Below are 19,326 nucleotides of genomic sequence, written 5' to 3' on the forward strand. Positions count from 1 at the left end.
AATCAGATTTTTCCGCAGTTAAGGTTCTGTGGAGTCAGCCCTATACTTTGTTTTGATGAATCAGCACGAACAGCAGGGAGTGATGTTGAAGCCTGGCGTAATCCATCGATGACAAATTAAAGGGGTAATCTCGCGTGCTCGATTAAACATTTATCATTAAAAATCTCAATTCTGATATTCGCGATTAGGTGTTTGTGGAGATGCCACGATTCGATCGCTAATATTTTTTCTATAACTATAAATCGAAGAGTCAGCTTTAATCGCCAATGTTATTGAAACAATAATTGAAAAATACAGTATTTGCATATAAATAAACAATAAGAACAGTTTAAACGAAGTTGCGTTTGGGAAATTCATTTTATTGAGAGAATCTTAGAAATTCGTTGATAATACCTTCTAAAAAAGAAAGATAAAAATTTTAATTTCCATTAGCGAATAATTTAATCACTACTAGAAACTGTCCTTGTGATTCGTTGCCGATGGATTCGAAAGTCTCGAATGTCGTTCGTTTGTCTTTTATATCTCATTCGTTTTTGGTGCGGGTCATCGAAAAAAGTTTGATTAAATCTCCGATTCCCACAGGTAGATACCTCTGCTACCTTTTATTTATTCTATGACATAAGCAAACTGATATTATATAGATTTTTATGCATTCCAGTAATTAATTTAATAACCACTTCAATATTTTAATTCGTAATACCATCGACAGCGAATTTGGTTTCGTTCGTTTTATAAAATTTTAATGTCGAATAAAAATGGAGAAGAAAGAAATATTAATCGAGGATGAAATACAGTCAAAGAGTGAAAAGCATTCTGTTTAAAGAATTTCACACAGTTTATATCAGAGCCATGATACAATTTACGATTTACTAAGAAATCCAGAAGCTATACATGTAAATGAAAAAGTACGGACCGACTTGAAGCTGTAACTTCTTATAGAATCTCTGCTATTTTAAGAGAAGTTTCGAATTCTTTCCCGATTGCACGTAAATAGTTAGATCATATTTATTAATCCTATCAAGTATAAAAAGACTTATTTACAGTTTCCATAAAATGTTCTTATCTTTATCCGAATTTTATTCAAAAATAATATTCTGCAAAATTGCGAAAAGTTATTTTTACGGATGAAGAGAGATTCAATCGTTAATCAAATTTATTTCGTATTATTTTCATAATTTGCGAAAGCAAGCGCAGATACTAAACTGATAAATGTACAGAGAAATCGTTATGACTCGGCCTGGGATTGGATGATGGAAGAGGTGCAATGAAATTTGTAAAAACATGATTTCCAACTGGAAAAAAGCCGAAATATAGAATTTTCAAACGAAAAATTGCATAGTCAAAGTTAGATCAATTTAACAGGTGCAGGAATAAAAAAAATCCACGCTATTCGCTTGTAAAAAATTCGTATTCCCACGAGATTACGCAACTGTCCAACAGAATGGAAAATGCATAAATATATTTAAACCATACCGATAATATTATAATATTAATTTAATTTAACATTACAATAATATAATATTAATCGAATGTTGTAACTATTACACGTTTTCACGTTAAATAATGGAGCGTTAGATCATGCTATTTTTCGATCGAAGGAATTCCAAAATAGTTACAATTAAAGAATCGGTAAGATTTTCTACGGATTATATCTGCAGAAGAAAACATCCTATCGAGTGTTCTAAAAATTGAGACTTTAGTATTTGTTTGTTTAGTAGACATTAAAAATACTTATACTTTAAAATGACTTCTGCTTGTTTTCAATTCCGCAGTTGCTTGGAACTTCTGTGGCTGTGGATTTTATCACGAACAGAGTGATTTATAGATTCTATTCGAAGCCAAGCAAATATCTCTTCAAATTCTTCGATCCTAGATGGAACTCGATAGTAATAGTTATGATACACGAATAACTACAGAATGTAAATAAACAATTACATCATCTACCTAGAGCAAGTATTAAATTGCACTTTAAATGCGAAGTAAAGAAACGATGAGATAAGAGTAAGCATTTTCGCGTTAAGAGATAAATTTTTAATTAAAACATAATACGCGTAATAACGTATTTCACGTTTTAATTATCGTCTCTAGACGTTATCCGAAAGAAAAAGATAAAAATGTATATTGATTACTTCGAATGTGTCTACGACGTGAATCAGAATTGAACAAAATTTGTCTTTGCTTAGTTTTATCTTTAAGAGGTTAATAGGAAACAAACATTCAGGTTTATTCGAAACACAAAAGTACGTTCTGTAGAATTCTGAAATGCAGTAAAATTTTGTTTCGCTGATTTGTTACTACAGAGATAAAAAAAAAAAATGGTATTTATATTTCTTGTTTCGTCCCTTTTCTCCGTCGTACAATAGCGATTTATGCTCGTGCGAGCGAAAATAAATCATAATAGAAAAAAAAAAAAATTGCAGACACAGAGTATAAAAACGTGTAGAGTTAACATCAATGTATATCCTTCAAGCATACATTAGAGCTTACACTGAAAGGCATAAAACTGTCTATACTTGTTAATATATGATAGACCTTAGCGATTTGGCCAGTAAAACATACTAGATATTTAAACCTCGTCTATCTTAAACGGTTCGAGACATTTATTTGTGTTATTTATTTCTTCGCTCCTGGACTTCGTTAAATATGTAATACATTCTTGTTAGTTATGTTAAATTCGCTGTATCGTCAATTACAAAAATGTTCCACGACCCGGCGAAATATCCCGTTCCGTGGGAAGCGACTGAAACTGTAAATTTGTTCAGGAACGCAACGATATAAATTAAATAGCGCAAGCGAAATATCACGTCTTGAAATACCACGCCTTATGCGTGGCCGGTTGTGTATTCTATTTGGAAGCTGCAAGTAATTATGTTTAATAACTTCCTTTAGACATTATCCCATCATACTAATCATATTTTCTATGTACTCTATGCCAATAACGGAGCGATGGCTCATTTGTATGGGAAACGCGCGTCTCTTGCGCTACGTGAATAATTATTTCGTTGGGGAAAAAATGTCACCTTTTAAGTAAGCAAAAGAAAATTCTGAAACTTTCATGCATGCTCTGAAAACATAAAATGATGGAAATCCTTTCGAGGAAGGAAGAGAGAGTAGAAATAAAATGAAATTTATCGCGTTGTGAAAACTGTCTGAAACGAAATTTCAACAAACGTTTCTTTTCGATTAAACCCTTCACATATCATAAACGACGAACGTAAAAAAATATCGTTAACTACGTTAACGGTAAAACTAGGTCAATTAAATGAAAAAAAAAGTTCACTCTTAAATTTCTTTCCTGAATTTTTATCTGTATCGAAAAAAGTTTCGAACATTTTAAGTTAACGAACGCCTGTATAATGTAGTAGGAAGATAAATATTAAAATATTTCGGAACTTTCGTACATTTTTTGAAAGCCTATAAAAATAAAAAAGTCAGAGACGAGGTTAAGCGATCCAGTTTGCCCACAGAGTATAAAAAAATATGCCTGCCTGCGAAGGATTTAAAAACAAACGTAGCAAATATATAAACTTAAATGTAGGTATATGTGCGCGAGATAAAATGTTTTCAAAATGAATGAAATTATAAGCTTCCAGAGTTTCGCATGTTTCGGGTCACCTTTCTCTCGTTTTTATTTTTTGGGAACGGGACAGCTAATACTTCCAGAATCAATAACATTATATCTGCAACGTTCGTATTTGCCAACTTCCGTTTTCTTTTTCTACCTTTTCGTCGTTTTCACCAAGTCGTGCGCATGAATATATATACACACATATATATTAAACTGAAGCTTGCCTTAATATTTCGTTTCTTTGTTCTTCTACTGTAATCTTAACGACACTTTGTCCGTGTTTCTTTCTTTCTTCAAATATTACAAAATCGCCGCATAAAATACGAAAGCAATATTTAACATACATTGCATACTATAGAAATTTAATTTTCATCGAGTTATGACAAGAACGAGATGTGTATTTTGAGGAAAAGAGAAATTAGTAACAAAGAAATACGTAGTGAGGTAACGAGACATTGAGATTTTACGAGGCAACCCTGAATCCTGAATTCAAATATGTGGCACCATCTAGAGACACAATCGAGACTAAGTACAATCGATAACGTAAGTTTGCGACAGTATTGCAGACATCTACGTTATCCACTACTCTATAGAATCTGAACCATGATGGCGTTGCAAGAAAATGGACCAAGTATCGATTAAGTACCTTGTTCTTTCGAAATAAGACCTTTTTAAGATTTCGCAGATGCGCCAAGAATGAAAATCGGTGGAATTACCTTCCACTCGATGTACATACGTTTGAACGGATATTCATCGAATACATTTACAAAGACAGGAGAAGTTAATGAAAAACAAATTCATTAAGTAATTAAAGTAAACGTATAAAAAAATGTAAACAAAGAAAATCACATACTTCTAACCGACACAGCTATAAATAAAATATAATCGGGACTAGAAAAAGATATTTCTTTCTGTACTGAAAAGAGATGCATCGTGAAAGTACAAATAGGAAGGTATAATTTGTTATTGGTTAAGGAAATTAGGAAGCAAAACAAAGAGAACTGGATCGAGCCATAGAACCGAGGGTAATCGTTACTTTATTTTCGTTGTGGTTCCTCTCATTCTGTTTGTACACGACAGATAAAAATGATAAATAATAGTATCTATAAATCAAATAATCCTTGCATTTAATAAATATAAAGGAACCATATGCAACTATAGATATTAAAAGAAAAGAAGTTTCATTGAATTAATATTTATTTCGTTTCATTTAAGTTCAAAGGGAATTTTTGCTAAAAGTACTGCTCGTAACAAAGTACTCGTTAGATCGGTCAAGTTACTCGAATCCAAGCTATAAAACTACTAAGAATAAGGATAACTTGAAAATGTATTTCAAGTTTAATAAATTAACAAGTTGATACTGACAAAGTGGTCTAGAGTTGTTCGAATTCAGGTAACTCGACTAATCCACATGAGGTTTAAGACAAAATAAAGTTAGGCATATCGAACATCCTACAGATACTAATTAATTTACTAAATATTGATAGACCGCGAATATTTATGCAAAAAAAAATTGACATTAGGTGAACCTTCAGCGTTGCTCAGTTTATTGCGTTTAACGAGTTTATAGTCGAGATTGGGAGTCGAGGCAACAACGATGAGATAAGGATAAAAAGAAAAACGCACGAAAGGAAGAGTAATCTTCGCGCAGAAGCGACAGGCAATTCGACAAGCTTTTAAAACATAGTTTTCGCAATTTGAACTAAACGCGTAATCGGATCGAAACTCGGAGTCCCGTTTGTTTGACGGACGTACAAAGCGTAATGAAAACGCTGTTTAAAATTACTTGTACGTCGTCTCAACAGGTAGGCCGGTGGCGTACACTCTCCAAACTCCAAATCAGTTTCTGTGCGTCATCGCGTATGCCGGAAATCATGAAGTAATCGTGCGACTGTGACCAAGCTAGCGCTAAATACATCAGCTCGTAAAAAGCTTCGCACCTTGCGCACGCTACATTAGCGAGGATTCGCTGTGTCTCGTAATTATAAAACCACCTAAAAATTTGTTATTCTTACATAAGCTTTGAAATTTTACACTTTTAATGAAAAATTATGCTATGAAAGTTAAAAATTCCATAAATTTTCCTGTAAAATACATATATAAAAATATAAAATATACATACGCAAATAAAGTAACCGTAAATTTCTCCTCGTGAATTCAGCTTTTAATTAGCGAGTTAATGAAAAACAGGCAACAACGGTTGCCGAGGGCAAAGGACTCATGAAATTAGTATCAATATCGTACTAACGCGCTTCGTGTTGCTATCTTCCTTCAACACCATACTCTTTTTTTTTTAACAAGCGTTTACTGTTATGCAGTTCAAGTCGTAAAAGCAATTTATGTTTAATCTTCGGCCGGATTTTGAAAAATTTGCTTCGAGATAGGTGAAATAAATAATAGTATTAATACAAACTTTCAATCGTCTATGGTTTTATCGTTTCTCTACATTTTACTTTTACATTCTATTGTTTGAATTAGAAAAATCGCTTTTACGGTTTCGTGCTGCTATTTTCGTAGTACTACTTTTCGTGTTCTTCCGAATCGAATCGACCTGTAAATTAATTACAGTGCAATATAACGAGGAAGAAGAACAGGGGTGTATCAGTTTGAAAATATTCCCTAAGCTGGTCGGAAATTCGCTGCAACTGGATATTTTTAAACTTTTGTCCTTTGGATGTTAAACACTGGTTTGATTGTGGTTCAACTTTGTTTCCACAACGTTCGGAATTTTCACGTGGCACGCTTGTTCTAGCAAAATAAAAATTTCATCGATAAGTGTAAAAATAAGAACAAAAATTCCTTGTTGTTTTAACATTACGACACTGAAAAATATTCAAACGGTCTTAACGATTATGCCTTGGGCTGAATTTAACAGGTACCTTCCATTTTAGGATATTCCATTTTATGTAAAGCGAGATAAACATTTTCCTGCTACCCCGTTATTGCTGCAAATTCTTCAATTAAAGAGACGAAACTTTATCAACTGATAAGCGTAACAATCATTCTCAATTTTCTCTACTGGGAACAACAGTTAAACGAATTTAATTTAGCATACGTAGTTCTCTACTTCCAACAAATTGTTCTTCAGAGTATCAAAACCGAAACGACTATCTACCCAGAGACGCGATACTTTCTTCTGACATTTTTTTTTACGGCTGTCAACATCGGCAAACATCAGTTCTCTATCGATACAACTTTTTCAGCGTTTCAATTTATAAAAGATGAAGCGATGTCTCGATCGTAAACGATATCGGTGGTCGCTGGCTTCGCAGATATTATCTGCGGTCGACAATGTTTCTCAGTTTCTTGCGGTACGATGTGACAGGAAAAGCCGAGAAAGGAAAATGTGCAAACACGATAAAAGGAAAAAAAAAGAGAGTAACTTTTGCTTGTTTTTACCTTCTTGTCGCGTGTAAAAGTTGGTTCCAGCATTGCACGTAGCTGTAATGGATCAATAGTGGCGAACACAGTGACCGGATGGGCTGAATATAGATACGCGGAAGAAGTACAAGGTGAAGCATAATCATTTGTCGTTTCTACATTTTCCACCTGCGACCAAGCAGTCCGATTTGCTGCTCTTTCGTAATTCGCGTCTAACCGATAGTTCTTAGTGACGTTTCAGCGATCCAGCCAGGCAAAATTATACATTGCGCTAAGGAGATACGAACTTTTTATGTTGGGTTGCCAACTAAGTGATTGCGGATTTTGTCATTGGGTGGTATTGACAAAATACCCAAAATTTGTCAATACCACCCAATGACAAAATACCCAAAATTTGTCAATACCACCCAATGACAAAATCCGCAATCACTTAGTTGGCAACCCAATAGTTTCATGGGTTTTCCAGTAACATACGGCACGATCTATATTCGACCAGACGTTGATACATATTTAATGTTTGTTAATAAAACGAAAAAAATATAGATATTGGAATAATGTCGCTGAAAGTAAAAGCAAGACAGCTAGAACGCAGATTATATATTTATAATTATAGTGATTCATTTATAGAAAGTTATCAGGTTCAAATTGTATTTGCATAAAATTTTAAAAGGGAAGAGTCGTCCGATTATGTGATTTCATTATGAATATGAATTTTGAAATGACCGCGTATCAGGGCAAAATCCCGACCTATGATCAATTAGCAAACTGCTTGGTAGATGGGAAATTTAAGGAATGCTGGGAGTAACGATGGTTATTCCCATGGTTAACAAAAGAATGTAACTTGCATATTCTAATACGTTTCATATGACACGTAAAGATCGTGTGTGGTAAATGTTCAAAAATATTTTCACCAATCATTATTCGGTTCATTATCAAAATTGAATTTTTTCATGCTATATTGCTGACATTTCGCACTGTGCAGTGTTGTTACTCTCGTTGTTCCCGACACGCTAGGTACGTATTTTCGAAATAAAATAAAAAAAGACAGAAAGATCGTGGTAGTGAAATATCGATTACGTTGTCATGCTTCATTTGGAGTGCTGAAGGGTATCACGTTAAATGATTGAAATAAATCTCTTGAAATATTTGCTGTTATATGACACAGATGAAGCTTGGAATTCATTCCATTTAATTATTCGCGTTCGGTACTGTGAAAATATATTTTATCGCGATGATAATAGAGACAAAAAAGCTGCCTTAAATATTTCCCCTTTATACTTCGAAATGTTATTTTATTACGAAAGCAGCAGTTAAAAATAAGAATGAATGGAAGTTAATATGCAGAATTTAACTGTTCAATGTCTATAAGCCTTGTTTGTTACTATACTTTATTACTATATCGATTTACCTAAATGTTGATGCGGTCGTTTTAGCAGAGTTACATATTTGTTGCAGTATGTATCGAATTAATTGGATTTAAGAGAGTAAGTATAAGTCATAATTATTCTGTGCAATTAGATTGTGAAAAGATTAATTGATATACTGAAAGTTGTATACCTAACGAGAAATTATATCTACAGAGACCGACGTGTTTTAATCATACATTTTTGTAACTTAATCGCTGAATTTCTGAGAAACATACAAACTCATTTTTCTTGAAAGAGATAATTATTCTCTCGTGGATTCCTTATGAAAAGGCTTCGTGCACGAGTTTAGACACGCCCCGGAATATTTACACTGTCTATATTCATGTTTCTTTGCTATAGACACATTACTTTTACGTCATGCAATTAGAAACATAATATTTTCTCCCCGAGTACCGATAAAACCACGAATTATTTAAAAGGGAAGTTCGGCGATTCGAAAATTCAAACAAATTTGACGGTGCAGAAATTTAGTTCATGCGATGCTAATAACGGAACAGTTTTCTTTCTGCTGAAAAACGGGGTAAAACAAACGCCAAAGAAATCTCGTCTTTTCATATTATCCTGAATATTTGAGAAATTATATGTGTAAGATATAGGAAAAAAGTTACGTTAAAAGTTGAAGTGTTCTTTATGATCTGTATTGCGGATGTGAACAATTTTCAAAAATGAATGTTTTCTCAAAAACTACCCTCTGTTTTATTTCGTGTTGTCACACGTATGGATACTGTTCGAGCAGCTCCTTACGAATAAATAAATGAATTGAAACAACGTACAACGCTGCTCCTGAGCTCTTGTGTAGCTATTACAGCTCATGTAAATTACTTATATTGATTAAATTATATTAACTACATTAAATTATAGACGTAATTTGTTCTGTATTTCTTATCCTGAAATATGCCGGATATAAATAAATGTTACGGTTACGGTAGCATTTTCTCGCTAATATCCAACTAACAATAAGTAGAGAGAATGAGTCGTGTCTAAAAATAAGTGAGATATCACGTACATATCGTGGATTTATTGTATCGTGTAAATAAAGGGGGGCGAAAAAAATACACCAAGAATTGAACCTTCGAAAGATCATAGGTGGAAGTGGATTATGGGGAAGAAATTTCTTTTGAAAATTTTTCACACCCACGATATAGGCTATAAGAAAGAATACAATTTTTTATTTAACTTTCTTCTGTATCTTATAAAGTTTCTTAGATATTCACGATAATATCAAAAATTAAGATTTCTTTATGGTATGGGGGCGGAGTTTTCACTCTTAAGATCGTTTTTGAGTAGGAAAAAAATTAGACCGTTATCAGCATCACATAAATTACATTTATGAAAGGTCGCAAAATTTGTTGAGTTTTCAAGTTGCCGAATTTCACCTGTCAGTCTTATTTATTTATTTATTATTTATTACATACAGAAAAACTGGCAATTTTCGAAAGCCTGCCACAAATTAATAACAGAAATAACCAACCGTGAAAAGAAATACCTATTTGTTGTACGTTCCACGAAGACACATTTCTAATTCGACGTGTTATATTAATCGTTTAAAGTTTTTATGGAGCAGACGTGTTTGAAATTTTTACGATGATATACGCACGAGACCGCATATACATTGCATGTTTACCCAATAAACAACCTTGTAATGCAAGAGATAAAGCAGTCTTCCTCCACCATATCGCCTTCCCATTCAAGAAAAAGGTCAAGGTGGTAGATATAAATAATTATAAAAATAATTTATTGCAAGCTACCTGTTTTAACGGAACACGTGCAGCAAATGTTGGGTAAAGGACGACACAGCTCGCCGTAACCAACAGCAATCGAACATTTAATCACGTTATTGCGATAGCATCGTAACGATACTCTACGACCAAAAATCTTGATTCTGTTACGTTGATTCAAAATTCACGTGGCGAATATTAGCGCACTAAGTAGAGCTACATAATGAGAACTACAAAACAGTTTTATCGCGGACTTCCTCAAATCCATCTTGGCAAATATCAACACCGCAAAGATTATTATTATTTACACAGCTTGTTTCCCTTGTTTCCTTCTTCTATGAAAGAAAAGTACTCCTCTTTGCTCTAAATTGTTGTATTTCGACCGATGGTAGATACACCATATGTATTTCAATTATAAAATTACAGATGAGAAACGAATTGCGATAGTTTTGCTTTCTATAAACTTAGCTAGAAATTTCCTGGTTCAGATATTCGAATATCTCTACGAGCCACTGCGCGTTATTTGCAAAGAAATTATACAAACGGTTAGAAGCCGAATGATTAATTGGAAACGCATTAGCAGTCTTCTGCAACATTTCCCAATTCTATCTTACATTCGGGATGAACTCGCGCGAAAAGATATGCATTGTACTAGGTCGGGTGCGTGGCATTTAGGTGCAACCACAGCGCAATTTCTTTTGACACACGCGCGCACCCATGCACACACACACACACACTTACTTAAAATTATCCGTTCTTAATTAGAGAGTTAGTTATACCTATTCACTCAGCGATTCTTCAATTAATGAGAACGAATAGGTTCTCTTCTTTTCCAGTGTGGTCGAGGGTGTGGTCTGTGTTCTTTGTGCGCTTTATCTTTATCAGTCGAGATGCGGAGATTCATTCACTTCGTCGTCATCTTTAATATTGTCGTGAGATATCGTAACTACCTCATTTTTTTTCTTTTTTTTGGTATCGTTACGGATAAAGAAGAAGAGCAGTGTAAACGATAAAAGTTTTGAAATTATCTAATACGTGTACAAACTTAATACAACTTAATTACAAACTTAAGTTTAAAGTGCAAATATATATATATATATATATATATATATATTTATATTTATATATGTAAATTCTATAGAATTCAAACTACCCGACAAGCGACATTTTTATTTTTGTCTTGTTCTACCGGCAGTCATTTGCTGAATAGAATAGATTACGAGAGAAGAACGATTCTCGATTTTCCAGGTAAAATTTGTATTATCCCAAAATTATTCCCAAAATAAAATTTTCCAGAATCGATCGTCTGATTTACCCCAAGGATTTACGTTATTACAATACATATACGTAATGCTGTTTCCTCATCTGCCATGTAAAACTGGAAAAATGAAAGTAGTTTATAAAAATAGAATATGAAATATTCTAATAAGATTCGCAGAAGCATTCAAATACTTTTGCGAGCCACGTTATACGCATGTAAAATACGTTCCAACTTTAATAATCGTGTTAAAATTACTTTCGCGAATCGCTGTGGACAATAGCCATAAAGAATATTACGTAAAAGATTAAAAAGTATAAACTTTCAATGGGAACCACAATGAAAATAAGGTCTAGGTAGGTAGGGCACCGTGCGAAATAGTGCCAAGACAGTTGATCTATAGATTTGGTGAAGAGGATTGTGTAACTGCAATCGCACAATATATCATCACTTGGCTCGTTACCATCTCTTCATTGCTTGCTCTTTTAAAATGCGCGAGATGCAAAGAAGCGATTCCTGAAAGTTTCTCGCGATAATTACAATCGTTTTGATGCGAGACTGCGCTTGTCGCAGATTCGTATTTTTAATCGTGCGTCGTTTTATAAATAGACTGCGGATGTTTACGCAAATTAGTATTTTTGTAAATGCTAAACTAGAGAAATGGAACCACAACGCGGAGATTTATTCCACGTGTTAAACATCATAACGAATAGATACTGCGCTTTTGATATTTTACGCAATACTTTGTATTTTATACAATTTTTGTCTATCACGTATATTTCATTTAAACGTTTCACAAACCCATAGACATCCGCAACCTATTCGCGAATATCTTTATTTTTCAAGAATTTCGTTAGTGATCAGCGAAAAGTAACAATTTAGTTGGTCTTCCCGCAAAAAAATACTTATCTTGGAATTTTTATAATCTCTATTAATGTTTGTCAAATAAAATAGATTATCGAGATATGTGTAATTTTGTGTACTACGTTAGATTAGCCGCGTAGTAGTGACGCACATATATGAGTATGAGTGTGTGGATTATGTGCGTGCACAGCGTCTCGAAAAACAGATGAATGCAACTGTTTCGTTAGTAGTGTGGTATAGAAGATGGTGAGACAAAGAAAGTGCTGAGACGCGTGCAAATGTATATCGGCGAATATCTTGTAAATCACATATTAAATAAATCTGAAACTATTTTGATATCAATTCTAAGCGTAATCCAAGTGTTCCTATACATTTATTTCGGTAATTAAGATCCACGATTCTTAACATAGATATATGGCGAAATTTTTGACACGAAAAGATATTTAACCGGCGAAAATATCTTTCTTCGTTGGAAGAAACTTTTCATCAAAAATATCAAGATAAAAACAACATGCAGCAAGGTACATAAATTCTCGTTACCAGTGTGGAAACTTTTAATTTCATTAATCTCTGTAATAACTTGTTCCAACTTTTTAATTTGTAACTATTTGAAATATATTTAAGTCAAATAATTAAGAAAGAGAAAGCAGTTAAAGCCATAAAATGTTCAAACTCTGATATGTTTCACGTCAGTTGCAGGAGTAAATGCATCTATACCGATTCGCAAAATTAGCACACAATGAGGTCCAAATTTATTAAGTATTCTCCCTTCTTAGAACACCGTACAGTACGTAGTTCCTCTTTTAGATACGGGCCTAGACATTCTAAAGACAGTGCAATCGCAATAAATTGTTATTTATAGAGCAAAGAAATTCTCCGTTTCCGTAACTATTCTAATGCATCTTTTGACGCAATTTTAACGTCCAATAAAAACGCGATAACAAAATAATATCAAGCAAGTCCTTGAAACTTCCTGTCATAACCGTAATGTTAGAAAATAGAATCCAACGATCCTGTAAATTAAACAAGAAAAAGATTGTAAATGAAATGTTGCGTTAACGGAACCGTAGCTGTCGTTGGATTAATAAATATACTTAATAAAGATGTCTATTTCAAGCTCTGTTCGTTTCTCAATTGATGATATCTATGATGATCTCACACGTGGGTAAATTTGGATACAAATGAAAAAAAATATGCAATGATACGCCTACACGTCAATATTCCATCTCGAGTGTTCTGTGTGAGTCATGTGCAAGTTTTTATTGTTTAATGCGTTCAGTTTCTGAAATTAGTTCTGCTACTAATTCATCAGCAAATCTCTACGTTTGCATAATAAACAGACTGCGGAAAAACTATGCGCAAGAAGCAATGAATAACGTTGTTAAAAGACACACAATCCATCTTGCTTTATCAACTTTGATAATTACGATAAGTTTTTTATATAAAAGAAAGAACGCATGAAAGACAGTGGCTTGATATTTTCTAAACGTAATGGCCCATAAACCTATTATTATTAATACATATTTTTATAATAACTCGCTTAAAAGCTTTACAGGAATACACTGAAGAGATTACGCTTAGGAATACGTGTAGGCTCTTGAATTAAGGATATTCAAGAAGCAATTCATTTTCAGAGTGAACAACGATCTGAAGATAATTTTCCCAAATACTTTGCATTTCATGTATGCAATACTAATTAGCTACTATACTCGACATGTGTCGAAGCATATCAATTTTTTTCGCTATATCCATCTGAATTATCGTTACAAATATTAATGCACGTTTTATATTTTTTCAAAGCTACTTTATTACTGCGCCATCGGCGCTGTTTGAAGATTTCAGTAATCCTGTCTAAACGCAAACAGAAGTTAAGAAATGTTCTCTGAAGCGCATTCAGCAAGGCTCGAGTTCAATTCTACGAACTGATATCAACAATCCGCTAATCTAAGCATCCGAAAACATAATAGAGATACGCTGTATCGCTTTTTGACAATTATAACGATAACAAACGGTGCAATTTGAAAAGTGTTCTCACGAATGATTAACTAATTCTTCCATAGCGTTTTATACTGTACGATCGGTTTAACTCTATCGCGATGCCCTAATTTTTACATTAATCGTGATCTCATTTTAGCAGACAAATTCTTAGGCATCGAGAATGACCAAAACGACACAGCAGGATTAGACTGCGATTATTGAAAGTACAAAAAATGTTATGTTCTTAGTATCAGATATGAAAGGTGATATGTGTGTTTGAGATGGAAGTGTGGGTTTTTGGATATGGCGAGTACCGTGGCGGTTGTATGGGAATGAGTGCGAGTTGGAAATGTGTAAGCCAAGTCCTTGTCTCCGGGCTGCGAAGCCAGAAAGTAAATAAACATATACACATATACAAAAAAAGGTTATGCACCGAAGTTGCCTTATTTTATACGAGAAACTTACTGAAACGTTTAAATTGTTTTTTATCGATATTTCCAGAGATTCCAATATTAACGTAATCTTTTGAATTGCGCAGTAGATACTTAAACCGGATATACTCTAGACAAATCGGATAATTTGATATTTGCGGATTCGATTGGCCAACCGAAACGAAAAGCCAGTAGCGAAGATTTAATGCGTAATATTTCTTACACTGTAATATTTCTCTAGCGTCTAGTAAATTCAGAAAGAGTATAAATGATCGGGCCAAAAACAGCCGACCACGACTGATACCAGTACGTATTCTCTAATTATTCGATGTAATCTACAGAATGCGTCAACCGAATATGTCAGGGCCGAAAAGCAGAAAATAGGTGCTTCAAAGGTATATATATAATCTAGACCGAATTCTAGCAATAAACATGTATAAAATCAACCATAATTATACTGATGCACTACAGAAAGTTAGACAAGAAAACAATAGCTGTCGGATTAAGAGAATTTACGCGTTTCCAATGATTGATAGTTGTTCAAATTTAGAATTTAAATAACCAGTAGAATCTGTTCTAATACTAATATTGTAACATCGTTTTGTCCTAATATTTAGACAGCGAATTTAAAAATAGATTTTTAGATTTAAAGATATAACAGTAAAAAAAAAACAATGTTTGAATAATAGTTCATATCGCGAATTGAATTAAATATTAAATTATTAAAAAATGCATAAGCATCCGCAGTCTAACTATTGTATTGAATTAAGATTTATTTAATATAGTTACGGATTTAGTGCAAAAATGAATCCCCAAAAGATAATAAATATGCTCTTTCAATCGTGGGAAATAATCGAATTCAATAACACGTGTTAATGTAAACTTATAACACGCGTTATACGTTCAAGTAACTGTGTATGCTTGCATACTTTACATGCTGAAGCTGCGCTTTATTATCTACGTATATACATATATGTCTGCTTTTTTCAAATCAATATTCATCAATGTTCCTGAACGTGGTTGTCTAGTTAATTAAAACTAATTGTAAAATTACTGTATAAATGAGTATATTAAAATGAAGAACGTAAGTACTACAAACCTTTTTCAAACATTTTGTGCAAGAAAATTGTAATTTATTGCTTTATATATATATATATATATACACACATATAAAATTCGTTCAGTAGATTTTATGCTAATAAGTAAGATGATGAAATCTATATCACAGCACAACGGATGTTACATTGTTTGATTTATGCATATGATATTACTTAAATGTAAAATAAATTAGGAACGGATTACGCAATAAGCAATAGATGTCCAATATCTATAAATATATATACACAGATTTTAGCTATGAATATGTCACAATTTAATAACATGCGATAAATAAAGTGGTCGATTTTGAATAAACTAATAACAATTTAATTTCTATTATTATCAATTATGTAAAATATCGTGTGTGTATAAAATTTAAAAATGTTGAACAAATAAAAATGGAATCGCATTTAGCAGGACGCAAACTTAGCAAAATTTAATGAATCATGTCCTTCCCACGATTAAATATTTCGAATATCAAGAAGAACCGGAAGCGATTATCTGAGTATGCCGAAATAAAAGTAGTATACTACGTATTTGCATTAACAAGCAATTCATAGAATTCCTTAATTTTCAACGTAAGTAATTAAGAATGACACTAGTTTCTAAATAAAATAATGAAGAAGTTTCATGGCGCTGATATTCAAAATACAGTGGGATGTTAAATGATATCGAAGAACGATACAATAGAAAGCACTTGTCATAAAAATTTCGATGACTGAACGATGATAGGGGAAAAATGACACAGAAGAAGTTATATTAACTTACCAAATGCCGTTCCCAAGTGAATTGTTCGGTACGTAGCGGGCCGCAACACCATGCTGTCCATTCAGCATGGCGAGATGTGTCAAAAACACACACGACGAGTCTTCTTTCTTGACGTTTAAACACGCGCGACACTCAACCAATGTCCCGTTCGAAAAGAAAAGATAAGCGACAATTCTAAACATTTCATGAATATACACGCATCGACAACAGCATCCACACACCTGGCACGTACACGCATACATGTAGCCTCGCTGAGAAAAACGTACACACATCAAGCATACAATCGCAAAACATACATGATGTTACATGCACATACATCGTCAGGTTAAACGAAACGAGCGTCGGATTCCCATTTAAGGTGATATGCGTTTGAATTTGATTCAAGGAATGAAAAAGCCGAGGTAACCTATGCCTGCATTGGAACGATACTGCGGCCAAACTATATACTTTAGCGGCCCAACTTTACGAGAAAAACGATTCTCACGAAAACCCGGTTTCCTGACACAAACTGATCTATTCGATGAAGAAAGCTGATACAAGAACAAAATGTCATTTCGTCCTACTAACCTATGCGTTGTACGTCAACCGGTTGTCGCGATTACTCAACGAGTTCAAAACATTTCCGCGATACTGACTCGTGCAGATATCACGACGGCTGCCATATTGAAATCTCATTCCATAAGCCATCGACAAAACGATAGTGAAAGAGAGACGATCGCGTAAAATTTACTAGATGCGCAAAATTCGATCGATACTCGCGACCTCTTAAGGCGTAGCGTGGTATTTTGTTACGCCGTCAATATTATCGCAAGATTACATTATATATCTTTCTTTCCTTCTACTATATGTATTTTCTTCTATCTTTCTCTTATAGTATTTTTAGATAATAAATACTTTCCGTAAATGAAATATTTTGAATATAAATTTTTAAGAACTTAGTACGTAGGTATTGTTCCTCTATTATCAAAAATCATTACTAATCGATAATGCAACTCTCCTGTTTGCACTGTCCCAAAAATGATCAAAACTTGTTACTTTATATTCCTATTTTATCCATGTTTAAACGAACTGGTCGATTTTTCCCGCGATTTTAACTTAAAGTTTAAAGATGGGAGTTGAGAATATTGTCGGTGAACCTATGAATATTGAAGCTGTACCATCGACGAGTGGTTATAATATAAAAAATAAAGAGAAAGATAAGAAATCGGCCAATTTGCCATGGTATGTCAGTATAAATAAATATATAATTTCGAAATTAACAAATTTTGAGGTTATGTTTTTATTCCATAATTGATTTATATATTTATAGAGTAATAGAAAAGGAAGTTAAAATGCAAACAAAGTAATTTAATAAATGAAGGTCATTAATTGTTTAGGATTGAAAAGTATCGACCACAAATATTTTCTGACATTGTTGGTAATGAAGACACAGTATCCAGATTATCGGTATTTGCTGAACATGGGAACTGTCCTAATATTATCATTGCTGGTCCACCGGGAGTTGGTAAAACTACAACTATATTATGTTTGGCACGTATTTTATTAGGACCAGCGTTTAAGGAAGCAGTATTAGAATTAAATGCGTCAAATGAGAGAGGAATAGATGTTGTCAGAAATAAAATTAAAATGTTTGCCCAAAAGAGGGTAAGTATTTTTTTCTATGTTTGATAATATATCAAACCCCTTCATATATCCCTTTTAAATTTTCTTCGTCAAACATTTATTCCATGTTTATTCAGGTAAATTTGGCAAAAGGAAAACACAAAATAATAATTCTGGATGAAGCTGATAGCATGACTGATGGTGCGCAACAAGCATTACGTAGGACAATGGAAATATATAGCAATACAACTAGGTTTGCACTAGCTTGTAATACAAGTGAAAAAATTATCGAGCCAATACAGTCACGCTGTGCCATGTTAAGATATGGAAAATTATCAGATGCGCAAATTTTAGCAAAGATTATTGAAGTTTGTCAGAAAGAAGATGTACGATCAATCTTTAACAAATTGTTGTATTTTTATTTAAATATTTGAATGAAAATGTATTGCAATAACACTATATATATAATGAATTAATTAGGTTTCACATACAGATGATGGTTTAGAAGCAATAGTATTTACTGCACAGGGTGATATGAGACAGGCTCTAAATAATTTACAATCAACTTATAATGGTTTTGGACATGTAAACAGTGACAATGTTTTTAAAGTCTGTGACGAACCACATCCATTACTTCTTAAAGAAATGTTGGAATTATGTGCACAGGGTAAAATTTCCAAAGCATATGGGGTAAGATATTATGCTATTTTAAAAACTTCCATTTAACATACCATAAGAATATAAAATGCCCTTTTTGATAAATGTTTATAGATAATGGAACATTTATGGAAAATGGGATATTCTGCAGAAGATTTGATCAGTAATATATTCAGAGTTTGTACAAATCTATCCATCGAAGAACCATTAAAATTAGATTTTATAAAAGTAAGTTAAAATATATTTATATTGTGTATGAATATGTAATGAATATTTTATATCAATATAGATATGAAAATACAAATTTGGAACTATCATTTTAGGAGATTGGAATAACTCATCTAGGAATAGTGGATGGAATTAATAGTTTACTACAAATGAACAGTCTTCTTGCTAGACTTTGTCAAAGAACTATGCAGAAATAAGAATGAATTCTACGATAAGAATATGTAATTTGAGAGAATAAAACTATTTATATATTTCTATTACATAAAATTTTTATTTTTTCAAAAAAATGATTATTTTAATATTTTAATTAATACTACATATACTTCGACTAGCAATTGATGAAAAAAAA

General features: G+C 33.0%; 3 protein-coding genes across 4 annotated transcripts in view; 1 reads left to right on the forward strand and 2 right to left on the reverse strand.

Moving 5' to 3' along the window:
* The window catches only part of LOC117164163 (neuronal calcium sensor 2), a 70,674-nt gene extending 53,626 nt beyond the window's left edge, over window positions 1–17,048 (reverse strand). The window contains exon 1 of the mRNA XM_033347054.2: window positions 16,491–17,048. The gene's annotated coding sequence lies outside the window, so the exon portion shown is untranslated. The remainder of the gene's footprint in view (window positions 1–16,490) is intronic.
* Window positions 1–17,189, reverse strand: part of Nca (neurocalcin homolog) — a 79,915-nt gene extending 62,726 nt beyond the window's left edge. For both annotated transcript variants that reach the window (XM_076617399.1, XM_033347045.2), the window contains exon 1: window positions 17,058–17,189. The gene's annotated coding sequence lies outside the window, so the exon portion shown is untranslated. The remainder of the gene's footprint in view (window positions 1–17,057) is intronic.
* Window positions 17,190–17,443: 254 nt separating this feature from the next.
* On the forward strand, window positions 17,444–19,244 carry RfC4 (replication factor C subunit RfC4). The gene is made up of 6 exons (XM_033347044.2): window positions 17,444–17,711; window positions 17,867–18,134; window positions 18,230–18,478; window positions 18,573–18,782; window positions 18,864–18,977; window positions 19,073–19,244. Exons 1-6 carry the CDS (start codon window positions 17,599–17,601, stop codon window positions 19,172–19,174), a joined length of 1,056 nt encoding a protein of 351 aa, XP_033202935.1. The 5' UTR covers window positions 17,444–17,598; the 3' UTR covers window positions 19,175–19,244.
* The last annotated feature ends 82 nt before the right edge of the window (window positions 19,245–19,326 follow it).

Source organism: Bombus vancouverensis, chromosome 3, assembly GCF_051014615.1.
Source record: "Bombus vancouverensis nearcticus chromosome 3, iyBomVanc1_principal, whole genome shotgun sequence".
Taxonomy (NCBI): Eukaryota; Metazoa; Arthropoda; class Insecta; order Hymenoptera; family Apidae; genus Bombus; species Bombus vancouverensis.